General features: G+C 37.3%; 1 protein-coding gene across 1 annotated transcript; it reads right to left on the bottom strand.

The window, feature by feature from the left end:
- Window positions 1-11,293: 11,293 nt before the first annotated feature.
- On the bottom strand, window positions 11,294-26,530 carry USP12 (ubiquitin specific peptidase 12). The gene is made up of 6 exons (XM_074146239.1): window positions 26,321-26,530; window positions 21,507-21,583; window positions 21,216-21,299; window positions 18,542-18,739; window positions 15,983-16,061; window positions 11,294-13,967 (listed from the first exon to the last, which is right to left on the bottom strand). Exons 1-6 carry the CDS (start codon window positions 26,528-26,530, stop codon window positions 13,866-13,868), a joined length of 750 nt encoding a protein of 249 aa, XP_074002340.1. The 3' UTR covers window positions 11,294-13,865.
- Window positions 26,531-27,347: the final 817 nt, after the last annotated feature.

Raw genomic sequence — 27,347 nt, 5'->3', positions numbered from 1 at the left:
TAATGACAGCAGCAGGAAACCCCAATGTGGTCGCTATTGCAGAACAGAACATTAAGATGGCAATGCATTATGTGGAGCTGAGAGGGAGGAATCCCATGGCAGATGGAAATCACCATCACCACCAAAGGAGGAAAAAATAATGGAATTAGAAATAATACTGAACTAAATCACAAAACAGTAGTTTCCATCACTATCCCGGGGGATACAAGTATAAATCTGAACAACTCAATGGTAATGAATGCCTCCTATTTGAGTGTCTAATATCCTCCATAGATAGTGATTGCTGTGATTGCCCTTCTGCAGCATATAGGGCCTCAGCCCTACTGGACTCATGCGGTATAAACAACTAGTAATGACTTGTTCCCCTCTACAGTTTCAGGATAACACAGTAACTCCCTGGGAGATATAAATGGATATGACTGGTGCAAATTTAAAATTAGAAAATCAGAAAAATTATGATATTATTAGCAGCAGACACAATATATCAGATAATTTTGCAGGTGAATTTCACGGATAATTTTGCTTAGGAAGGAGATAATGAAGTCATCTTGCCAGTGCTTTTAGTTTACAGATGACTAATTTTAAGCAGAGCACTCACATTATGCACAAATGGAGATGGAGGAAAAGGTATTGTGACCTTGTCAGGAAAATTAAGCTGACATGGCTGTTGAAGCCAGAGTGCAGATAGAGACGAGGAGCGGACCATTGACAGGTAGGAAGTCTTGGAACTGAAGCATGTCGCTTTCTATAGTATAACAAACAAAAAACACTGCACAGGAGAGAGGGTTTCCAGGCTGAAAACTGAGTAAGTGGTAGTGTCACCTCTGGCAGGCAGCGTGGCTCAGGCCCTGGTGAAGGGTAACCCCAGGTTACATGGACTACCTTGAGTCTGTGAATCTGCAGCTCTCAAAGGTGGAACTCACAAGCCAAATGTTGAGGTTGGGAGATGATAAACTTGACTCTGCAGCAGAAGTATCCTGCTGCTGAGCCCTTGGGAGAGGCCAAGAACTTCTAGTCTGAATGCAGAGGGAAGGATTCTCAGATGAACCACAGAGGAGGAGGGAGAGGAAGCAAGAGGAGAGTAGGACTGGAGCCGGTGGGACGAGTTGGGGCTGGGAGTCGAGGCTGAGGAAGGCAGAGGGAGGAATGGAGAGCAGAACCATTGTGCCCTGAGATGCGGGTAGAGTTTGGAGGCGGGGAGCAGGTCATACAGAAACTGAGACTCAGAAGCACAGAGAAATTGGGACTAGAGTCAGGGAGAGTGAGGTGAAGGCAAACATGAGGAAGGAGAGACTACTGAGACAGGAGGGGAGGACATTGCTCGTTCAGACTGACTACACATGAGGTAACATGAGAAGCGTGAAGGCAGCAGCAGAGAAGGGTACTGTGTTCCAATAAGTAGCCTAGTTAGAAATGACAGCAAGAGGTACTTTAAATGAAGAGTCATGTACCACTTAGAGGTGTCCCACAGGAGCAGCTGGTTGAAATTTATAGTTCTGCGATACACAAGAGGTCACATTGAGTAATACTAGTTCTTTGGTTTTAAAACGTGGAAAATGGAAGCCAGGCTATTCTCCGTGGTACCTGGTGGGAGGATGAGAGATAATCATAAATTGGACAGAGAGTAGTTCAGACACACAAGGGGAAACTTCCACAGCAAGGACAGTCAAGCAGTGGCACAAGTTGCCCAGAGAGGCTGTGGAGTCTCTGCTTTGGGTGGTTTCAAAACCCAAATGGAGAAAGCCCTGAGCAACCTGATCTGACCACAGATGCTGCCTGAACACAGCTTTGGGAAGGGAATAGTTCCTGCTCTTTCACTAACTGTTTCATTCCCCAGAGTTAAAAGGAAACAAGGGAATAGCGTGGGAAAGCAAATAAAAAAAACTTGTTGTGGACAGGCATGAGAGAATGAAGGGTTAAGTGGGAAACAGTCTCCTCCAGCCTGAGGAGTCATAAGCTTGCTCCAAGGTCACCTATTTTCTTCAAAAACTCTCTGTGAAGCCCACTTGGAATCATTTCTTTTCATATCAAACCGTTCAGAAGACAGCCATCCTATCTCTTGCTCTGTTAGCTCAAATGCCATTTTTTTTAGAGGGGTCCAAAGTTTCAATTCCTTCCAGGGACTGATAAATTACCAGCACAAGAAAACGCCTCTGCTTCCCCCTGTTGTTGTCTTTCATTAAAACCCAGAGAGCTATAAACAAACCCCAGTGAATATTAACAAGTTTGTAAAGTCAAGCACGCAGAGAGCAGAAATGGAGGCAATCCTGACTCAGCCTCCTGGTGAATATACAGTAACACCTACACTTAGACTGAGGCCACTGTAGCATGTGAAGACCTTAAATGATCACAGCAGCCTCAGATACTTATGTTGTCTTGAACCCTCATGACCACCTTGCAGCCTGGCGGGCCAAAGGCTCCACGAGGTGCGATCTCGGGCCACTGAAGAGTTCACACAGCAGAGTTATGCTCAAGTCCTAAAATCTGGGCTCCCCATAAACTTGTCCGATGAGCTGGCAGGCAAGCAAACCTAGCGCTCTCTTCGCTCTGCACCTGTTTCTCCACAAATTGGTCAATGATATTCCCACAAAACATTTCAGCTTTCACAACTCGCCGATTTCTGACAAAATTATCTTTGCTGGAAAACTCCAACCCAGTTGTAGCTCTGAAGACACAACTGCACAAATACAATAGGAGCTGCCCCTCTTCAGAAGGTGCCGTACCCTACTAGTGGTTTTTACACAGGCCCTTGATGGTTTGGTGATCTCCATTCTGTTGACTCTAATCAGAGAGATAAGGATGGGATTTGAGAAAGTTGAGGCGCATTCCATTGGCGCTCTGAAGACCAGAAACAGCACGATGGATCTGAGCCAGTATCTTACTGGAAGCTCGCACAGGGCTCAGAGCGCCAGGGTGTTATGTTTACTGTGACAAGTGCTGCCTGGTAGGTGGCCCACTGGATGCTCAACAAGCTGGAACCCCTTCAAAGCTCCCTCCTGTAATCCCATTGTTTCCCCAAGCAGATTGTTGGATTTCATTTTTGACACCGAAAGAGAAACGTGTTTCAACAGAACTAGACTCCCTCTTCTCACAAAGCTGCTCGTGCAGCCCTGCTTTTATAAGCATGTATCACTGACATCAGTGCAACCACTTTTCCTCACAACAGCACTCTAAATCCCAAAATCCCTCATACACCATTAGTCATCAGTGAAATTCCTGATGACAACCAAATACTTAGCACGTATTGTATGTATATTGCCTTGGGAGGACTGGTTTAACAGGAGTGTTTTAATTCTGTGGCAGAGTGTAATGCTGATCCTCCCACAAGAGAGCCAGGTACCAGGGCATCCCGGCGGGACTGCCTGCTCTCTCCCGTTGGCATCGCTTGGGAGTCACTGAAGGTTAGTCCCAGGTTGAACCTTCAATTGCCTCTTCATGAAATCATGAACTTGGATAAATCTGTTCCATAACCATAGTGTTTTGGTCTGCCTTGTTCCTGAGTAATACGGGGCAACACTACTGGCAGTCTGCATGAAATTGAGTACACGCAATAGGTAGGGTGCCAGTATTCCTCTTTCCTCAGTTCTAATCCAGCAACGGGAACACCAGATTTAGTTTTTATTCTCGGGGCTCTTTGAATAGAGCACAAGCCAGGCATTAGGGAAAGGCCAATATTTACATCCGGCAGCCAAAGCATGATTTACAAAACAAAACCCCCAAACCCTGCAGTTAGCCAGCCATTCTGTAGCTCAGAATTGCGCTTTACTAAGTCAGGATTGTCAGAAATGTTTATTTCAGTATTTTATGAATGACACATACAGTTTCACAGAATTACATGTATATATTTATATAAATTTGTAATTTAGTTTATTACATTTCATAGAAAGGGTCTTTTCTTCTCAAATAGCATGTATGCTTATCAAAACCAAAAAACCTAAGGTCAACAGTATAAGAAAACAGAATAACCACAGTTCTCCAACTATTACTAATTCAGTTCTGAAGATTTAAAATTCTATATGTAAAAAGAGAGCTATTAGTGAACTGTGAATGAACTAATCATAACTGTTTGACTGAATTAATCAACTCAGTTTTAGTTTGACTCATTCATTTGAGTTTATAAAGGAATCCAAATTTATTGTGAATTCTTTCTGCAAGCCCCAAATGGTATCTGAAGGAGACTAGATTGAATTCTGGTGAAAGATTTGTGCGATTAAGTGAGCACAGTAAAGTCATGAGCAAAGACTGTTTTCAAAAGACTAAAGAAGACAGATCTTCTCTCCCACACTTAGCTGTGAAAGTTCTTGCTGTTGATGTTAGTATTTTTGTATGAATAGCATTAATCATCCATAAACACAAATCTGTGCTCGCATAGGTTTGAATGCACGATGCTATTACGCCACACTTAGAACATTCCTAGTGCTTTGACCATTGCTATTACTAGCTTCAGTGATTTTAAAAAACTATTATTTAATAATGCAAAAAATTCTTTTCAATTATATGGAACTGTAAATTTTCATCACCACCCATGAGGTGGATTCTTTACCTTATGTGAAGCTACTGAAAACTGCTATTAATAAATCAGGCAAAAATTGTCAACTCTATGCAGAAAGTTAGGCTTCCAACTCTTGTTTTAGGCAGCTACATCAAAATGACCTTTCCAAAGACATTGGGATTTTGCAGCTCCTTTTCATTTTAGGGGTCTTCTACTGTTAACACTGAAAAAATATTCAGAAGACAACTAGAATTTTAAATCCTATTGAGACAATTAGCTCCAGGCACTTGCATTTCAAGAGTTTTTGTTTTTAAATACGTAGCCTTTTTTCCAGTATAAAGTAGCAGTTTGAAAACATCCATATTTAGATACGGCAGAGTTTAAGCATTTGTATATCTACATTCAGCTTACATTTGCACGAGTATGTCAAAATGTTTTTGAATTCCTCCTCACGCTTTAAGAGAAACATTCAAGAACTGACAGGTTTGTGGAAAAAAACCCTCAAGTTGGCCATTAGCAAGAGTCAGTGATTTACATATAATTATCTAGACATCCACAACAGACTAATCTGCCAAATAAATGGAACGCTAATGTGACATTTGACTTCTAATCTCCACATCTTCCTTACTATATTTAAAAAAATAACAGCAACAACAATGGGAAACAAGCATTGGTATGAGACCTAGAACTTTAATTCACCTAACTTAATCATCTATGAGAAGCATTTCAGTAAACTTATTACTCATAAAACATCAAACTAATTTTCAATGAAGAACATCTCCAGCCTCAAAATCCACACAGACCTTGTTTACAGAATGGAAAAAATGCTTCATTACTTTTAATTTCACCAGAAAAATTAAGTCATTTGCATTGAATCAGCATCTCCAAGGCGATGCTCAGGGAGAGCTGATGCTTCTTGAGGGTCCACATGCTCTTGTGGAGCACCTGGAAGGTTTGTTCTCTCAGATATTCAAGACCACAAGGTTTCAGCACTCCTTGCTTCCGCAGGAATTACTATGGGTTTTGCACTATACTATCTTTGGTCCTTGTTGACAAAGGTATTGAAAATACACAACTCCTATTAAATCTAATGATTAATTGGATTTTTGTAATCTCTCTGAATGCTGACCCCCTGAGGGAACTAAACAGAAAATGCAGTGCTGCTCTTAGTACTTACGTAAACAGCCACCAAACATCAGGAAGTGCTTTCTATCCCTGCCCTGCCAGCAATGGAAACTGGAGTCAGATCGTGGTTTAATGAGATAATCTTCATGAGCAGATGCTAAATGCCCCTCAGTTAGAAACCGCCAAACAGAGCAAGTCAGAACAAGGATGTCCTGAATATAAAAAACACCAAGGATACACCAAAGTCCTAGAAGCTGCTGTACCTGTTGCACACAAGCGGAAGAGCAGGCTACCAACTTACGTGGTCGCCTGCTCAGTCTTACCGCTTATTTTGCAAGGAATATTTTATGTAATAGAATTTTTATGTGCTCTTCATGCTGGGGGCACAGTGTCCAATTCAAGAGTGGCTGCAATGCTAGACTATAGCAGAGCAAGTGGCAGGCAGGCCGGGGTCCTCCAAAGGTTTGTGGCAGCTCCTTGAAAAACATGTGCTTTCTTGAAGGGAAACACAGAAGTGGGACTGGATTAGTCAGGACTCCGGAGAATGACACTCAGCATCCCCATAAACCCAAAATTTCTCATTGTTTTGTGACACATGGCAGCTGTGTTTTCACATTATTCCTTCTCGGACAATTTCCAAAACTGAAGTTGATATTTGCGCAAAGACAAATATTCACATGCTGTAACTATTATCACAGGTACATTCGTTACAGAAGTCTTCTGTTGAATGAATGTTTTCTGATGTATGCAGCTGTATCTGACATACAGCATAAACACCAGGAGATGCCATTTTTTGGACATGCAGGTGCCTAGTGCAGGCAGATAATCTGTATAAAACAGACTGTCCCTATCAGCCTGCACAAGCAGCTTTTTACTTCTCTTTTTTTTTTTTCTTCCAGTCTGGTAGGACGGTCATTGTTTTTAGAAGATTTCAAAGCTCTGGATTGTTCTTTTTTTTTCATCTCACTCTAATCCTTATTAATAAGCTTTCAGTACGTTAGTTAGTTTTATTTTTAAAAGTTACCAAATTTGGCCCAAAGTAGTGTTTTGGCTTTATATCCTTTAACAATTACTATTACTCACTGAAGCACTAAATTATCATGCATTGTATTTTTTAAATGCCCGAGTTCTTTTTAACTTTTTCTCCCTCAAATATATATTATCGTGCACACAATCCCACAATGCAGAAAGACAAAAGACAGCTTAGGAACTACAGTCACTTCTGTTTCATTTCTCCTCTGGTGAATTAGGAATTTTTCTAAATGTAATATATAGAAAAAAAAAAAAAAGAGGCTAATTGGTGTTGCAATACATGTGTGGAACAAACTTCTTGATCTCAACCTGCAGTCCCTTCTCCTGATATTCTGCAATTCAGAAAAAGTTACTAGAATTTCACCACAAAAAAAAAAAAGTGAATACACAGCCTATAGCTATAAAAATTCTATCTTCAAAATGGTCTCCCTTTTATCCAAAAAAAGGGAATGAAAAAGAGCAGCGGTCAATCTTGGAGCCTTGCATATGCTTAATAAGTACAGTCCTACTGAATGCAGTTTTTCTCTGAATATTCACTGAAGGTGCTTGGTGGCTGCTCTCCAAATATCACTGATGGAGATATTAGCAAAAGTTGGGTCCTGCTAGAAGGCACTGGGATTAGCAAACACAGTGATACCTCCTTAGTATCCAGCTCCCAATGGGTCTTAACAGAACCTGCTATTCATTCTGACACATCTCTGTGTAATACGGCCATGCCTCCACATCGAGTTCTAAGCAAACTCAAAAATAAGCTGAACCTGCTTGGATGCCTTCCTGTCCAGCCTGCTCCAGATGACCCTGCTTTGGTGGGGGGGTTGGATGAGAAGATCTGTGAAGGTCCCTTCCAACCCCTACCATTCTGTGATTCTATAAAACAAATGTTTCCTTTTTCAAGTATGTTCCTGATTCTGTAACAATCTTAGGGAGAAACAGTGAATGCCTTTCAGTCTCCTTCAAAAGAGGAAGAAAGGGGGACATCAAGATTTTATTTGTTCAGTCTCATGACTCCAAAAAAGTGGTTTTGATATTGAAGAGTACTTTCACCAGAAAGGCATGGCGATTAGAAGACAAAAAGCTCCAGGTATTTTCAGTGCAAAAATCTTAAACATTGATCTCATGTCTGAAATACAACTCAGTAATTTAGCTAACACTGCCTGTACCTGCGTATCAGCGGCCTTCCTTGACGTGAAAGATGCTGAGAGAAGACTGATGTGACATAACATTAGGATAATCAGCGTCTAGAAACACAAATAAATGTGCACGCATGAAAGTATGCAACTCGAGCTGAATGTCATTAGCACATCTCATGAGAGCTGATTAATGCAGCCACTACAACGAAGCAACATTTAGAGAAATAGTTGAAATAACGTAACGATCACAGCTCAAGCATCAACTTGCGTTAAGATATGATGACATTGAAATCCTGAACAGCTGATACTTGACAGCAGCAAGATTTTTAGGCATCCATGGATATAGAATCACTTAACATAGCATGCTAATAAAATATTTTTCTAACTTAAAATTAGTAACAGAAAATACAAAAACGAATCCTAGTGAATACCCGAAAATGCTTTGTAGATCAGACCATTAAAAGATTATATTCCATTTGACTGCCATATATGCAGAAATTGTTTCTGGAGGAGCACTCATTAATACAATCACATCAACCTAACTAATATGAGTACAGATGGAAATTTCAAATATAGGCTTAAATAGCAAATTAAACACACACACAAAGGCATGACTCTAACAAGCAACAAAAGCCTAGAATGGCAGGATGTTTTGAGCACTCCCTAAATTCTCCAAATACCAGAAATCTGCATTAAATGCAACATTTTATCTTTTAGGAAATGCTGCTTTTATGGCTAGTATGTTAGTAAATAATTGTACAGCTACTTCTCTGTATTCTCTGACGGATCCTGCTGTGCATTTTCTTCCCTGGATTACATAACCTGCGGAATGCAGATCAAGGACACGACTGATGATCCTTCTGTAATTAAACCTCCCTAATGCTGCCAATATGAGTTCTACACAAAGAGCTATGTAGAAAGTACCTTGCCCTTTTCTGAGCCCTTACAATCTCTTATGCAGGCAGCAATCACAAGCCATTAGAAGGAAAGAGAGAATGTAATTTACTTGTACTTTTGGGAAGAAACTGGAAGATATTACTCAGCTAATTTCAAAACTGGTGATGACTGCAAACAATCCTCCTTACATATCCAACACATTCTTACACAAGTTCCCCAAAGGGATTCATCAACCATAATAGCAGATTCTTAGGTTTAACCTAAAAATTAACTAAAAAAAAAAAGTTGAGGCACACAATTTTGCAGGCATTTTTAATACAGACCAAAGGAAGTTTATTTCTGCCTCACCACGCTCTATCGTTAATACTGGAAACAACAGATTCCAGAGATCTCTATTTAAAAGATGAAGCCTGTGCCTGTTTGCACGGTAGCTGACCTGCATAGTTTATTTATAACAATCAATCAGTAGCAAAGCTGCTGCAAAATGAACAACCCTTGAATAAAGATCACATAGAATATTAATTTCAGTAATAACTGAGTACTCGGAGGCTTGCATGTAAAGAGACTAATGTATTATACACCTCACATTATGCTGTGAGAGGTTAGATGACTCTGAAGCCTTACAAGACAGAATCCATAAATGTGCATATTGCATTACCAAGAGGGAAAACAAAGACTGAATCTCTAAGACACACAAACTTAAGATCAACCCAGACAAATGGGGCGGTCAGCTTACACTGTAAAGCCACTCTTTGAAAGCAAACAAACTGTATCGGAACTATTTAAACTTTTAGGGAAAAAAAAATATCACAAAAGTATCTGCAATGTAATACTGCAATCCACAGATGATCAACATGTACTGACATGAAGTTTTCTCCTCTTACAGATAAAGGTAACTGAAGAGACACATGTACTGCTGCTTTAATCTAGGAATACATCTAAACGGATGACATGCTAGTTTCAAAAATAACTGCTCTCAGGCAACTTAAAAAAACCAAACCAACCCAAAAATAAAAAAAACCACCAAACCCAAACAAAACAAACAAACCACTACCCAACCCTTTTTGGCATCCTCAGTTGTTGTCGCATTTTCAACACTTTCTAAAAGTTCCCACTTTCAGTCTTTCAGCCCAAGCTGAATTCTGTCGTTGAACAAAGTCAGCAGTTAAACAGAAAAAAAAGATGTCACCTCTTCATGTGTATATGTAGACAAAGCTTTGTGTATAAGAGAATTCATCCCTGTTCTTCTATAATCCATGCTCTGGAGGTATACTATACTAAGGGACAACTACTAATTTTGAATGAACAGTTATGAGGAAGATTGTGAGGAACTCTTTATGACATTAACCGTACACAGTTCAGATTTTTCTGGTAAGGCCAATTGAAAATTTCTGCAGAAAAAGGTAAGAAGAAACAAAGCTAAGTAAGTTCTGGTAAGTGAAGACTGAAGATTTCACATATCAAAATTTCTTTTAGTTACAAGGATGAGCTTAATACTAAGTCTACGCATGATCATCTTAAACCTACAGCTGAGAGACCGGAAAATTAAAGTTCCTTTAATTTTAATATGGGAATTATGAAAGTAACTAGAAGCCTCAAATACTTCAGGTTTTAAGCTATACAAACATCACCACAAAAAGTAACCAAGCAATACAGACTTTCACCTGTATATGACTGAAATAATGCATATGCAATAGTGTTTGTGGAAACACAGAGACAGACATGGGGAACAAGCCAGGATGTCCTGTCTGGCTTCAAGCTGCTGCTCCAGAAGGATGCAGATCATCTGTGCATCTTGTGTTATCCCTGCTAGTCATATGTTGAAGGGTATGGCAGAAGATCTGAAGTGGCATCAAATATGCTAGCATCTAAATGTCACTTAAAGATATGCAATCTGGTTTATTACAAACTTCAGAAAACATAGTTCAATTTAAACATTCATACATGTACCTGAACGCCTAAAAGTCACTATTTTCATGCAGTTAAAGACTATGGACGTGGGCATCACAACTACAAATGTGGCAGGGTATGAACTGTTTGTAAAACCGTAAGTACATACATTCATTACAAACAGTAGTGTATACTTCAAGTGAAGAATGACTTGATACTGAATCACACACAGATATTGTAACCAGCTGCACCTTTTTCTTCTGATACTGGACTCTCGTTCTTTGGTCAGTCTCTCATGTTAATGCTGTAAACACTCCAATTTTTCTTTCCTTCTGTTCTTCCTCCCACAAGGTGGCAATCCAAGAAATCCCCTACGTAACTCAGACTCAGACAGCAAGGTACAGATTTTTTTGAGGAAATGGAAGTAAAGAAAGAACAGTATTTCAAACCCCTCCCTTCTCTACCTCAGATACCAACAACTTACTTAAAACTAATTGCAGAGAAGTACACCACCAAAACCATGGCTGCCACCAAACTATTTTCATAGCAACACATCTAGAAAGATATATAATGCAGTGTAATTAAACACACTTCTCCCTCCATGGCTCAGAGTGCTTAGCTTAATACAGGAAATTCCAGATATTTTTTAGGTTTGAAAACACTGAAAAGCACAAAAGGCAGCTGACTGACCATTTGGGCTCCACAAAGGATACAGTACTTACCTTTAGAGAACATACTTTATTTAATAGAATTTTTTGCTCCAATATACAAAATAGGGGACTGTAGTCCCAATTAACATTTACATAGTTACACAGCAAATAATTTCCAACATTTAAAACAACTGACAACTTTCCCACGCTCCCCACTGTATTACAGCCAAGAAAGAAATCCTATAATGTTTTACATACCAACCCATTATATTTTGTACTTCCCTGCCTCTTTTTTTTTTTTTAAGTTGCAGTTTCTGATATCAGTTTAATTAAGAACTTACAATTATTCCAGCTGCACTAAAAGAAAAATGAAATATATAATTTGGAATACTATCTCAAAAACCCTATACAAAATAAAAGTCAGTATCTTATAAAAATACATTGCAGGAGTAAAACCAGTGAAACAACAAAAATGTTTTAAATTTTGTTAGGGTATAAAATACTCAACAACTTGCCTCAGCTTTTAACTACACAAAGAAGAAAAAAAAATAAAAAACAAGAAAAAAGAACCCAAACATTTTCAATTAGCAAAAAGAAATGCGACAGTTCTTTTACAATACTGTACCTTTAGTATGCAAAGGACTTCATCCTTCTAACATGCACCACTATCCAACTGATTCACCCCTTCACCTTTTTCCCATTGAAAGCTGAAAAAAGGTTTTAAAATTATTTGAATCCTTTAAGAAAAATCCAATCATGTTTTCTTCATCTCCCACAATATTTAAGCTTTACTTTACAATGCTGGTAGTTTAATCGTAATACATAACTTTATATAAAAGAATTCTAGCCAAACCAAGGCCTTAGAAACTTTGCATTTTACAAAAGCAATTTGTTACAGCATGACAGTTGCTAAATAGCCCAATTTATTTAGTGACCCTGTTAAAGATTTGTTCAACTGAGTGAATAGGTGAAGTCATTTCCTGAGCTAAAAGATACAGGTAAGTAAATAGTCAGTTATAGCAGCAGTCAGGAGACATTCTTTTCAAAAGTTGTAACAGTATCAATACAATAACCTTAGAAAATTACAATGATGTAAAAATCATCAGCTGAAGAGAGAGTGACAAGGACATCCAAGACCTGATTGCCATAATCTGGAATGCACATCCCATGACCTTCCAGAAATTACATTCAGCTACTGTCAGACAACATACTGGTAAGCGGAAGAATGTCAAATCACAATAGTTCACCTTTCTTACAGATCAGGTGTTTTGTCAAGATTTAATTCTTAATGCTATTGTGTCATAAACCTAAAGCACGGTAAACTGCTTAATTTCAGAAATTTTCACTCTACAGGACTTAAGTATTATTACTTTTAAAGGAATGTGGTATCTTCAGTCTCATGAAATTCCAAGCCTATTTCTTCTTATTATTCAGATGTAATTCATACTTGAGACCTTGAGAGGTTATTGAGATAGTCACCTGTGCCACTGGGAACAGAAGTGGATCCATTTTCAGGAGACAGAATAATATTCTTAAAATTGTTTAGTTTGATCCAAATCATTCTAATTTGCTTAGAGTGTGAACCATTAACAAATTATTAAAGAACTATAAAGACCAGTATACCACCACTGCACCATCATTTTCTAACCACATGCGTTCTTAAAGTCTTCTATGTAATAGTTTCATCACTTTTTTTCCCACCCATTAATGGAAAGAGGATATTCTAATTCAATTAAATAAAGTACCTCATGCAGATACCAGTTCCTCCAGAAGGAAATCTCTCTTCTGTGTTATTAATTTTTCACAGATATTGTAGGCATTGTTTTTAGAATTTATATTGGCTCTTCAGTAACATTTAAACATAATTAGTTTTAATTCAAATTAATACATAAAATTTCCAATACTTGTTAGAATAAAGGACAATACACAAGATCCTAAGTTACAATAATTTATAAATAAAAATAAACTATTACAAACCAAATCTTTCCCCATACGGAGATTAAAAGCCATAATCTTGACTGATTGTTCCCGATCACACATTATAAATAACGTAAGCTTCTTCAGAGAAGCAAAACACACTTGCCTCCCTGACACCAGTTTATATCTTCAGTTAAACTACTACCATCAAGAAGGCAATTGTTGGGCCCAGATATATCTTCTTCCTTACATGTTAATCCTCCCAACCTCATTCTTTTAAACTTAAGCACAGGAAACTAAGTTCACAAAGAGTCCTTTATCTTTCATACACAAAGTCTGTATAAAATACAGATTTCTAATGCTCCTATTGCACCAATCTGGCAGTGCAGTTAGAATCTGATTCAAATTCCACTGAAGTCCACGAAAGGTTCTCCAGTGACCTTAATGGGCTTTGAATTAGGATCACAGAGATAGTATTACCTAACGGAAAGCTCCTGCAAGAGTGGCTGGTATCTCTCTTTTTGCTTATGGGATGCAGTGGAGATGTGTAGTCAGCACGATACCTGAGCAAATAAAATGAAAATGATACAAAGGTTTTAAGAATCCCAAACTCTTTGCTTAGTCTTGTGCAAACTGTGCTACTGCCCCTGGAGCTCCCTGCTTTCATTTTTTTCAGTGCTTGCTCCATTCCAAGATAGAGAAGATGTGAGGCATCTCTTCACTAGGTCCCCCTCAATCCCGAGACTGATAGAAGAGGATGTAACCAGACTCAGAGTTCTTTGAGATGTCTGATGTCAACCCGTAGAATTCTTCAATAGCTTGTGCATCAATTTTCTGTATGTAAAAACCCAAAAATTTAAAGTAAGACTATCTTGCATATACATGACATTAGGTTCCCTTCTAAAAACTATTGTCAAACAAAAATAACTTCCACATAATTACATAAAGTAACAAAATCCAAATAATTCTCAAACTAGTTATGTTTTGGTTTCCCCTCTGCCACCAACTGCACAGAGGATAGTGGCTATATATATTAAGTGAACCTACTATGAGTGCAATCTTATGTGCATTGCTTGCATAAATTTCACACAGAAAAATTTTAAAGACAAGAATATCCCATTGAGACTTTAGATCAAGATGAAGAATGTAAGTACAAACTATCATTTCTAAGTCTAAGCAGTGTAAGCCCATCAAGTGCAGAGGAGAATAAGGTAGAAAATGAAGGCAAAGTTTTCCTATGTTTTTCAGACAGAATGTTTGCTTGTGATCCTGTTAGCCTAGAAAGCCTCCTATAACCAAGATTTTGGGGGAAAGATGCAAAAATTCTGTTGAGAAGGTGAAAAGATTATTTCCAGTTTTCATTGGCATCATTTTCGGCTACAGAAGAAACTGAAAGCAAGCTCTCTTGACACATTTTAAATCAAAGGCAATTGGGCTCCAAACAACAAAAAGGCAGAAAGATAAATTTTCCTTCACTTAGATTTTATTTAATCTCATTCCCATTATTTGGAACAAAACCTCTCTCAGGAAGGAGTGAGCCATTCCGACATGATGAACCACAGGCCTAAAAGTCAATGAGACGTTTTAGATTTAAAAACAAAGTTTCTTTCCTTCATCTTTAGAAGGACTAAGAGAGAAAAAAAAATGTGTTACTGTTAGGTGTTACTGCTTTGGGACTGGAGAGATTGTCCCTGATGTTTGTGAAATGATGTGAGATCTACTACAGCGCTCTGTTTTCCCTGGAGGAAAGTGAACTTTTGACCCTATAGAGACATTTCAATTTACTGTGTATCTTGATAAGACACAGAAGCAATCCTATTACTTTTCTAACAGCTCTGTGTATTTCCATGTTTGTCATTTCCTGTGTATAAAAACGTTCATAATGTGGCTTGGAGATAAGAACTCTTCAATACCCTTGGCTGGTCCTGCCAGTTAACAATGTAAGGCCAATACCTGTCTCACCCACTTTTCTTCTTTTCAATTATGAAGTTCTTGTGTATTGTAATGAAAGTGTAAAATATTCATTTTGTAGATTTAATTAATTCAAATAAAGTCAGGCAAAGGACTTGGACAGCATAATCATACTTCTGTTCATGCATAAGCATGGACAAGAGGGGAAAAAAGGAAGATGACAGAACATGCGAAAAACCTGAGATGATATTATAAAGGGACACCAGTAGTTTCTGCTCTTTCTCTCAATAAACAATAAAAGATAACTGATGAAACAGAAAGATGACAAATTCAAAACTAGTGAAGGGAATTCTGCTGTTTCAAGAAATCAGTTCCTGGAAGCATGGCTAATATTAGCAGGAATACCACCAGAGGCAAAAGGCTCCTGTTTCAGGGATTAAGTTTTAAATTTTAGGGCAAAATCCCCAAAATCTGAAGTTGCTTCCTATTTTGATATACCTTTGTCTGAATGCTCAGTAACACAGCCTACCAGACTGATACATTCCATTAAATCATAAGCTCCTAGAAAATACAGACAAACAGCTTGCTCCAACAAACTGCCTTTGGAGAAGAACTGCAGTAAAACCAATTTATCTGTATCTTTATTTGCCACGTCTTCTGGTCACAGGAATAGCTTATCAAACTAAGATGAAAGACAGTGGCCATAAACAAAGAAGCTTCCTTCAACAAGTATAAAAACCAAAATGCAATTCGAAGTATTGTACAGTCAGATTGTAAAGCACAGCTTTGCACCCACAGTTATTGCTCATTTAGACTGGTGTTGAACCTTCTTTTCATTAGCATACCAGTCCTTTTACTTTAAGTATCCATACACACAAGAGGGGTGCATGCACTCTGGTTGGTATGAGAAAAAAAGTCCAGGGTTACACAAAGCTTACCTCAACAATATCATCATCAAAAAGCAACCAAAAATCATGACTCTTCACTATTGCAATATAATGTCCTCTGTTAGGGCCACTGTAAAATAAAATTAGAAAAGAACACAGACAATAACACACATGTATGTACAAATGTATTTCATTAAATTGTTTTTTTCTTGTTGAAAAGCAATACTTAACAGTAATTAAAATGGCTACCAGTATAATTTCTGTTTGGATGTTTCTTTTCTTTTTTCCCCTCCACTTATATCATCTTCATAATGAGGTCTTACTTATCTCTACATTTAATATATTGTGCTAAAACAGGGATTATAATTTCAAATGAGGAATAAGCAGCACAGGCATTGAAAATAAAATGGAATTTAAAAGAAAAAAAGAGACGGAGAAGTGAAATCAAGAAAGCATTCTGATGTTTCATAGGGACAGAACAGATTCCAAACTATTTCTGATCTTAAGAAAAAGCTGTACAACTGCTGTTCATTTACATTCTCACTCAGGAATCTTTTTATCTGGTCCACTGTAAACAAAAACTGAATTGAACTGACAGTTTAGAAGTCTCCAGAATCTTGACAGCCATGAGAAGGGCTCCTAATTAAATGAAAACTGTTATAATGCACAACTCTTCAGTTTATGACAGACAAGAAATTTCTCCACAACTACAACAGGAAAAAAAACCCAACTTTAAAAGTGTCCTGTTTCTAATCAGATTTCATGTAAGGAAGTAACACCCTCTTTGAAATAGCTGAACCTTACAACTGAAAGTGGACAACTAGTTAAAGCAGTTCTGGAACTGCCTTAACCAGGTAACAGAGCTCATACAATTTTTATGTCTCAATCAGGGCGGGAAGGTTGCCACCTGTGAGGGACATGCCTGCGTACTAAATCACACAACCAAATGAAAACAGGGTCCATTTCCTGCCATGGCTTTGGGAATGGGTAAGTTTCCAAGACTGCAGCTTGAATGAGGGAGACTGAAATGGTCAGAATTGGACAGAATGGTCAGAAATGGACAGGTTCTATCTTCCCTAAAATCCAGAACAAGAGTGTCCCAGAAGACTATGGCACAAAGACTTATTTTCCAAAATTGTCCTGGCCAACTTGAAATCTACTCAATTTATCTCTAATCGTAGGTCTATGTAGGGAGGAATGGGGGTAGAACAAAGGGCAATAACTGGCAACTAGAGGGCAGGTCTGCCATTTTGAGGGACTTCAAAAAGTTGGGAGGATGGACTGATAAGAACCTTATGAAGTTTAACAAGTATGAATGCAAAGTCTTGTGCCAGACTAACTCCATCCAAGAGCATCAGCTGCAAAACAGCTTGCTAGGTGGGCCCAGGGGATCAGTAAGTTGAGCCGTTAGTCAGCGGTGTATCATTTCAGTGACAGGGCTGAGTGTATGTGGGCCTGTACCGTAAGAGTAGAGCCAGCAGTGAAGTGATATTCCCCACCACTCTGCATGCTGGAACCCATAACTGGGCATGATATTTCAGACATGACCTCTCCCAACAAGGGAGGTACAAGGGAGAGACTGATAATCTGGAGGAAGTCCAGTGGCAGGCCACTACATTTGTCAGAGGGCTACAGCACCAGACGGATGAAGAGAGGCTGAGGGAGCTGGCTTTATTCAGCCTGGAGAAGCCTAAATGAGGAAACCAGCTGCTGTCTTTCGCTGCCCATAACAGAAGAGCTATAAAGAACTCAGATCCAGGCTCTTCTCAAAAATGCACAGTGAAAGGACAAGAGGCAGTGGTCACAAACTGCAGCAAGGGAAATTCTGACCAGATATAGGAGGGAAAAAAAAAAGCCACTGTGACAACACTGACAAACTGGAACAAGGTGCCCAAAGAGGCAATGAAATCAGCATTCCTACTCATGAAACTGAGCCAGTGCAACCAAATCTAACATCGAAGCTAGCTCTGCTTTGAGCTGCAAGTAGTTGACCTCACAGTGTATATTATTCTGATTCTAGATGTTAAATCATTATTTTCAACTTTGGGCCTCTTATCTACTCAATAAACAGTTTGTAGAGCAGCCCTAATTTTAAGAATTGAAGCCACAAGAACATTTATTGGGTATAGCAAAATCAAATACAAATCGAAACGAAGTAACCTACAAATTATAATATATAATATATGGATGTATTTCTGTTGCTCAACCTTTAAAAAAAGACAAACACAACACCCTAAAGGAAATGCTTTATAAAGAGATCTGTTCTATATTGCTTTCCTTCCTAAGAAACTTTTTTTAAAAAAAAAATCTTTAAATTTTACGAGTTATATGATATTGAATGTTTTGTGGGTTTTTTTAAAACATCGTTAAGTTCATACAAAGGTCTGTCATGTGAAATACAGTGATATCACTTTTCACAATAAACTATCATGGGAATAAAGCCATATTTTCTGTCAGGATTGGTAGTACCTTCCCACAATACTTTCCTTCCTAAGAAACTTTTCTTTTAAGAGGTCTTTAAATGCTATTAGAGTTATGTGATACTAAGTGTTTTGTTTTTTAAACAGTTAACCTTGTACGAAAATTTCTTGTGTAAAATAGAGTTATTACCTTCCACAATGAACTACCACAGCAACAAGGTCATACATTCTGTCAGGATTGGTGGCATCTCCTGAGGTGTTAAATAAACGAAGCTCTAAAGGAAAAACTACTCTATAAGAGAGTTTTGTGTATCGATGCAGCTGATCCATGTACTTAAATCTCTTCAAATGGAGAGCTAGAATCATAGGCAGCTTTTTTACTTTCATCCTGAAAAAAAAAAACAACAATCAACAGTATTTCCAATATCCAGCCCAAACATTCAGTTGGTATCAACAAACAGGAAAACTGTCTTACTGAAGTCTTTAAAATTTTATGCAAGTATTAAAAGATGCTCAAATAATCAGCTGTTTAATAAATATTGAACATGTCCTGTGTTGCTAAACTAAAGGTAGACTTTAACAGCTGAGACTTGCAAATGTATTTAAAAAATAAGCTACAATATATAATAAGAAGAATAACCATGATGAACCTGCATAATAATTCAGACATAATGACTGCACAGCATGGAATTCAATTTTTAAACATACCTCCCCATAGCTTTCCTGTTACCAAAACCCAAACCTACATCCCAGTTGGTACACAGTGGAGGTGTTGCAACAAAGTTGTTCCAGAAACCCTGTTCCAGTCTAATTTCTCAGTAAACCAGCCAAGTCAAACAAGCTTTTTAGAATAGGCTTTGTTACACCACTTTGTTATGTATGTATTACTCCAAGTTTTCATATCAAGCTGTTCATTTAACATTGCCAAGGGATACGAACAGGCCACTGTTATTCACTTTACCTCATGCTACCCAAACAAGATAATGCTGTGCTCTAGCACAATAATTTTGTACAAATGTTGCAGCATTATTTTATGGCAGTCAGAGACAGAAAGTGATAATCTAGTTTTACTGAGGGCTCACTGGCCCCTTTTCCTAGTTTGAGGTATTGAGATCTCGCATCAGTGCCTGCAAATCCTCAGCTACAGCTGGCCTGCAAACACAGCAAACACAGATGTCCACTCTCTGGGCAATAAATTTGCCCATACTAACAGAGCATTGAAGATGGAGTGTTCTGCTTCTTGGCACAGCTAATTGCCTTAGATCAGCACTGTGCTGAATTTTTCAAACTGCCTTCAGCCCCAAAAGACAGCTCAAAAGTCTCCTCAACACAGCTCAGGTTTCAGACATGTCTACTAAGACCACATTTTCAGAATGTCAGGAAATATGTTTGCACAAGAGAATCCTTTTTCAAAAGATAGGGGACTGGGGACAAAATCCTTGAAAACTCATCTTTCTTCCCTTTTTCTCATTAAACCTATACTTACAGTAACCTGTAGGAAACCCTGCTAGCCTCAAATTTTCTCCATGGCCCACAAGGGAACTAGAAATTGAAAAAAGCTGGAGAAGAGCAGAAAGATGACAGAAGCAACTATTTTTAGGGAGAGTTACATTTTTATTATATTACTGAGATGCAGATATAATTTCTGCTCTATTTCTTTTTTCAAAATGAAAGTCCTCTTCTCATAACGCAACTGTGTTTGGTAACAGGAGCTCTTTCACTGGTGAAGAGAGTCAGTATACCAGCTTTGCTAGCTGACACTATCACAGATAAACTCCGTGTTATAGAGGTGGAAGAAAATCATGACTGTAGTGAAACTGAACTTAAGCCCCACATGAAAAGCAAAATATAAACACAAAAAGCTGTGTTTTGCCAATACGGCAGTGCCTACAGTACAGGTTTATGTCAACACAGCTTGTACTGGTCAGGGATCACATTACCTCCCACACAGAAACAAGAGCTAAGGCAACAGGACAGACCTGGCTTCACAACCCTCTAATACACACCAATTAGTAAGCTCAGGTAATGTGTGAAGGCAGACTTTGCATATGAGATATGCCAAAAACCATGTGCTAAATCTGTGGTAAATCAAATAACCAGAATCAGTGGTATAACCAGTAGAGCATGTCAGTGTTCCCATCCCTTCAACTCATCTATAAGCAGCCAAATACTTTCTCAGATAATAAATACCACACAGTATACAAAATCAGAGGTTTTTCAAAGGTGTAAATAAGACTAGAAGAATTATTAGGCAGACAAGAATTGTTTTTAAACATAATGAATTTCAGGCTTCCACAGAGCTTCTGATGCTTTTCAGGAACACTGTTAAGCAGAAGTTTAGCACAACTAACTATGCACTTTTAAGAAACCAGAAACTCAGTTAACAGAAAAAGTTACAAGCCTCATTCTGACTGAATCAGAAAAAAAGTGCTATCAAACTGATTCTTAGAGCAATTGGAAAAACTATTCTATTATCAAGACAAAACCAAGTTTAAAAAGTCACATGAAATCAGTGACTCTTCATGATTACCCATAATCTTTGATTAGTCACTGGTAGTTTGTTTTAACTTGTCTTTTTAACTTAGTTTTGGTCTTAAGACCATTCTTTTTCTCATTTGTAAAATAAATGATGATCAAAGGACTCCCAAAATGCTTTACATAGATTCTCATTACTCATTGAAGTAGGTTCACTGAATTCAAACATGAAGAATGCAACCAAGCTATTCTTAAGTGGAAGAACAGTGAGAAAAATTAAGGGAAAAATAATGTTCTCCCCCTGCCTCATACACACTACACAAGGAAATACAAAAGTATCTTCATGAAATGCAGGGGTTACTTTTTTCCCCTCTTTTAGTTTGAGGTACCTTTTATGTGCTTCTTGCTTACTGCGACATTCTTCACAGTAATATTTGTATTCACTGCACAGAGTTTCTGTATTGCTGAAACCCCTAAATTAAAAAAAAAAAAAAAGAAATACTATAGATACTAGTTTCTTATCTGAACTATACATACAAACAAGTAAAATATAAACACAATTTTATACTCAAGACTAAATAAGCTAAAATTTGCTAAGCTTGTGAGCTTTCAGTTTTACTTCTGCCTTTCTAGGTAACAGATAATAGACAAATTACAAAAATTCAGATTTTTGCGTCTACCTTAAACAATGAGTGATTGAAGTATTCTGCTCCACATCAACTGAAAGGTCTAAAAAGTCTTCATCTTTGCTGCTTATCTACCGGAAAAAAAGAACCAATAGATTATAGTTAAAAACAGTTATACTAATTTACCTTTGTTTTTCAGTACCATTCTCTATTGACAGAATGCATCTTTGACCTTATAACAGCCTTTTAAATATTGTTACAAGTGGCCTTTCTATTTCAGAGATATGCTAGATCTCCGTTTCTGATTTTTTTCAGGAATAGGGAAGTGTATATGTGTCTGTGGGGCTGCATAATACCGGTTGTCATCATGCTGTGATTTCAGGTCAACAATATTAATACCGAGTTCTTTCTACACCTCACTCTTTTCAAAAGAATACAATTACTAGGATTCTTCTATTTATTGCTCTCACCTCTGTTCTTCCCCTATGATTCCCTCCAACTGAAAGTTATGAATTTGCATATCATAGCGTCCCTAATAAAGAGTACAAATACTTTGAAGCCTCATCCTACCTAGATTCATACTCTTAAATGAGCAGCAGATCGCAAATTTGTTGGTAAATGAGAGCTTGGAACTTGGTCTGATGAAGGCTGAATAGCGCATAGACATTTCTTAGAAAGATGCAAGACTAACAATTAAAGTAAAACAAATTCCTAGAATCAGACAATAAATTCCATCACAAATTCTGAAAAATGGTGATGGACAAAATCCACAGCTGCCCTGAAAAATCAACTATGTTATTAAAATGTTTAGGAAATGGCAATCTACAACCTTAACTTTTGTCGGCTAGTATTTCCTCTCTGTATCTAGAGATACTCAATGCCACGGATGAGAATGTCCTCTGCCTTTTATGACTCCTAGGTACAAAAGTAAATGCTTTTAAAAAAGATGGCTGGCTGCAGTTTCTTGATTGAAAGCAGGAAAAGTTAAACAGCTACAGGAGAACTAAGGTCAGTTGATGTTTAAAACATGAGATTCATGTTCCCTTTTCAACTCGGAATAAAAATATATTTGGAAAATTGTTCTCTGATTATTATAAGATGAGAAACACACGGTTGCTAAGGGCAGCATACATAGAAAATAAGAAGAAAAATACAGGTAGCCAAGACTACTATTTTTGAGAATTAATATCTCATTGCAAACCCCTTTCAGAATTATCAAACTTGTGTTTATAACACTAAGAATTCTGGTGGAAAACATCTTAGCCTAGGGATTAAGAGCAGCTCAGAAAAAAAAAATCAGTTCTAGAAAATACTCTGCTGCAGTCTTCAGCTAGGACAGCTGGAATTTAGGAGTCACGTGAGCAGTGTTATTCAGACATGCAATTAGATAATTCTTCCTCTCTTGGTCTAATCAAAGAAAATTCCATGAAACAATAAAGATTTCACAGGCAGCTTTATCCCACGCAGAAGGTCTAAGGGTGGGGTGGAGATGGAGAAGAGGAAAGATATGTGTTGTACTTGGTTAAAAAACGATTAGTACTGAAACCAGAAGTTCGCAAAGGAATTCTTCAATTCTTAGTGATAATACTGATAATACTGCTTTAAAGAAACTCTCTCAGGTTAGCCATCATTGTGCACTTAAGATCATGAGGAACCATTAAAGGCTTTATTGAAAGAATAGCCAAGTGGATTTTCTCCATCTATGTTAAAAATTAAGAATAGCAATTTCTAAATTATCAAGATTTTTTTGAATATTAGTATTTGAACAGTACTACTTTTTTTTTTTTCCCAACATTAACTCATACAGTTTTAATTAAAAAAAAGAAGAAATATTAAGAAGAAGTCACCTTTCACTCTAACCACCCCCTCCCCTCCAGCCCCCACTCCCCCTTCTGTAGAGGTTCTCTTTCAAATAAACATCACCAGGTTCCTTAGATTAAAGTTGCCAATGCTATATATTTCAATCACCTATAGAATGAAAAAAAAGACTGACACGGTCAGAAATCTCCTCACTTCCGGAATCAAGCCCTGATGTGTTCAGAAAGCTATCTGAGTGTGCTCCTAATATGAGCACCTGAATAACAGTGAAGAATTTGCGTGTTCCAGTATTCTGCCTAAAAGTGATGGCATGTTGTACGCACATCAAGGATGTAATCTGCACTCAAACAGCTCAGCTGTACTCTGACGACCAATGCAACACAGAACAGAAAACTCAGAAGGCTAACATTCATGGAATCTTTATTTCTTTCCGTTTGGAACTTCACTATAAACATGAATCAGCTCACTGACAAAAAAGCTTTTGCAACTGAAGGCTCCCATGTGTGATAAGACAGAAACTATTTTTAAATGAAGCTGAAACAAAGGGCATGATTTATCTCGGTTTCAAACAAAACAAAACAAAAAAAAAAGAGTAGGGCATAGCTAAGGCTTCTATGGTACTCTTGTATGAGAGACCACTGAAATTTTCCTCATTGCCTTTCCTCAGTCCAAAGTAGAATTGAAACAAAGATTTTTATGCCCGTAGAGTCATTTGAACACAAGACTGAGGCTATCAGCTGGAGAAAAACATTATCGATGTGTTTGGTGCTTTTAACCCAAGACAATTTCCCATTTTTCTCTGTAGAAGTACTGCCCACATTTAGGCATTTCAAATTTAATCTTACTGAACTCAATAACTTTATTTTCTATTATTCTTTCCTTAAATTGTGAGAGAAATCTGTAGAACCAATGAACTTCTAGATCATTTTTATCAATTAGCCACAAATATTTGTAATATTTACATCATCATACTGCCTCTATCAAGCAAGGGGGAAAGTATGACAACAAGAAATCACATCAAAAGCATGTAAAGAAAACTTACAATCCATTTTGTAACCTAATTATTTTATACTGTGGCTTGACCCATGACACAAATCTTTGTTAAATAATCATATCTATGTTCCTTATATTTCACTGTCCATACTTAAACTGGGGATAAATCTTCAGTCAAGGAACGATGAGTAGGTTTGGCCAGTTAGAACATAATCACTCTCACTTGCAGCAATGAGATAATCATGCTTTATATAGAAGTATACATTAAACTCCAAATTTAAATAAAAAATATACTAAGATTATTGTCTTATTGTTAAGAAGTGCTAAACCATCTGCAATTGCTATGTAGTCTTCTACATAAGCTATATCCAAGTACTCCTGATATTTTAAGTTATACTTCTAAACACAGAAAGACTCTGAATGGCAGCAGCTTCCAGTAAACATTCAAATATAGTGAGCACCTATGACTTTTTTAAAGTAAGACACTATTCACAGTAGTATTACTTATTTAATGCATTTAAATGTGTTTCTAAGTACCCATTTTCAGGTCTCTGTGCTTTAATTAGACACAAGCTGATGTACTGAATAGACAGAAACTGATAGGGCTTGGAAAAGAAAGGCCCTAATATACTGAATCAAGTATATTAGAACACCGAATTTGAAATTCAACTGGACAAGGAGGCACAGTGGCAGGCAGACACGGTGTATCCTATTCAGCAACAGCTAACAGAAAAATAAAACTGAGCGATATTAGTAAACCTCACAAAATTGTGATAGGCCTGATAACTAATAATGCTGGCAAAGAGCATATAAGCATTTTAAAATTGTATTAAGGATTGTACCCAGATCAAAATCGTGACAGTGGTAATTCACTATGCCATAGTGAGGAAAGGTAATCAGGTCAGTCTTGTTAAGAGACTAAGCTAAACTCATGTTTCAAGAAGAAAAACAAGAAGTTCAAGAACTAGAAGAGAAGCAATTCACAGTTGCCATGAAATAGTTATTTGGGAGGGGAAATCTACCAGAAAAAAGAGAATGGTAGCTGGAAATCAGCACCTAAATTACTCAAAATACCAAGATCTACTGAAGTCTGCAGTTATATTACATACAACATTAAGAAGCTATTTTCTTTGAAATAAGAGAGGTGGGTATTTCTAGAAGACGGAGAAAATTACATGTGAAATATAAAGATTTAATCCGATTTATTCCTCCTTTCCAATGTCGTGCTGAAATGTGTGCATTACCTAATTAAGGAAAATAGGTATGAAGAGTCATAGCAAAGTACAGTCATTTAGCTTTTTACACTAAGGCATAAATCATGACAGAATTACTGTAATTTTCAAGTTGTGCTGCTTTTTCTTTTTCTCAAGCAGGTAAAATTCAATTATGAGTTTCTCTGAAATATATGCTTTTTCTTATTGTAGAACTATTCTCAAAGAAAATTTTAGTACAGCTTAGTCAAAGAAGGAATTTATTTCTCAGGGATTAGTATTAGAAGAATTTCTGTGGACAGACATTTAAGAAAGGATTACTTTTCCAACACATTAAGTTATGTTCTTTGAGAATCCCAGTCTACTGTCTCAGTGCCAAAAGCCAACCATAGTATCTTGATTTCAATGGCTTTAAATTTAAAAACTAGAAATAGGTGGAAACTGGTTCGGAATACTTATTTATGGAATGTATCACGAAGCATGACATTAAGTTATTAAGACATAAAATTTGAGAACTCCACATCCCCAAGTGGCAGGCTTCATTGCTCTTAGGAATACATCGATTTAGAATTTTCTAATCTAAATTTTGAAGTTGATTATGATCACATTGACAAAAATTCAATGGAGCATTTTCATAATATTGACCAAAAGCCTTTTCCTACAATTCATGCATCAGCTGCTGAAATCTTCTCATTAACAAAGAAAAAATCCAAATGTTTAGATGAATGTAAGATTTCTAAATAAACAAACTCATCTAGTTCATTAGTCTGTTGAGATAAATTAATCATGAAACATGAAGTTCTGAAACATGGAAGAATTCATTTTACGACATATATACAGACTTACAGTTTCACATGTAAGACATCTGGTTTCATTAGTTAACGTTCCCTGAAAGATTTCATGAACCCAGGTTGGGTCTGGCGGGCTGCTATTCTCATTGTCAATGCTGCCATTAGGTAGGCGACCATTTTGTTTCTCTTGTTTTCTTTCCTCTTGCAAGATATCCGCAATTGTATTTAATAGATAGTTTAAGAACTCATGTGCATCCTGCTGCATGTAGTTATCAAAAAGCTCTACGGGATAAAACAGAAGATTTTTTAATTAACTGGTTAGTGCTACACTACAAAAAAGATTTTAAAAGAAGTCAAATTTCAAAACCAGTCTTTATTACACATCTTGAATCATTCATGACAATACAACACCAACCCAAAATGTGTAGTTCATAAACGAAGCCAAAAATACAGGGGTTGGGAACAGGGGGGGCAAGTAAGCTTACATTCACAGAAATCTCTCAGCTGATTAGAATTAACAAGAGAGTGAACCGTTCTGCAGGAAAACTAGGGCATAATTCAACTACCTAAACACAGGTGTATGTATAGTGCTGCCTGAAATGTTATAGCTTATCCCGATCAGTCTCCAGATGACAGGTCACAATGATCTCCTACAGGGGCCACGCTATCTCTGCCAAGCTTACGTCAATGTCTTGGATAACAATGGGCATCTCAAATAGCATTAGATGTTGATATTTTCCAGAAATGAACTGAGAACTACGACAGGAAATATTTCATTGTCTGTATGTTCTGTCACAAAAAGAACATGAACAATAAATGCTCAAAACATTGCTTTATTTATTTTCACTTTTAGGGTTTTAAGTCCCCTGCTGCTCTGTCATAAGCGCAGTGTCATCAATACTAGCAGTGAAAATAAGATTAAGATAAAAATCTTAAAGATACTGATATATTGAAAAAACTTTTTTCTTTCTTAAAGTTCTTTAAGTAAGGTAGTATTTGTAGAAGCCATATCAAACTAGCCTAAAGTTCTAGTCACAGCAAGAGCAAACAGGTTTCAAATTAGGACTTCAAGTAATAGATAG

The sequence above is a fragment of the Numenius arquata genome, chromosome 1, assembly GCF_964106895.1.
Source record: "Numenius arquata chromosome 1, bNumArq3.hap1.1, whole genome shotgun sequence".
NCBI lineage: Eukaryota > Metazoa > Chordata > Aves > Charadriiformes > Scolopacidae > Numenius > Numenius arquata.
This window is presented reverse-complemented; position numbering and strand designations above follow the sequence as displayed.

Coding starts and splice junctions, on each gene's coding strand:
- USP12 (XM_074146239.1), bottom strand. CDS start 26,530: ATGCAGCAGGATGCACATGAGTTCTTAAACTATCTATTAAATACAATT. Junction 21,300..21,506: donor TCAATCACTCATTGTTTAAG/GTAGACGCAAAA, acceptor TTTTTAATTTAG/GGGTTTCAGCAATACAGAAA. Junction 16,062..18,541: donor GTGGTAGTTCATTGTGGAAG/GTAATAACTCTA, acceptor TTTATTTTACAG/TGGCCCTAACAGAGGACATT.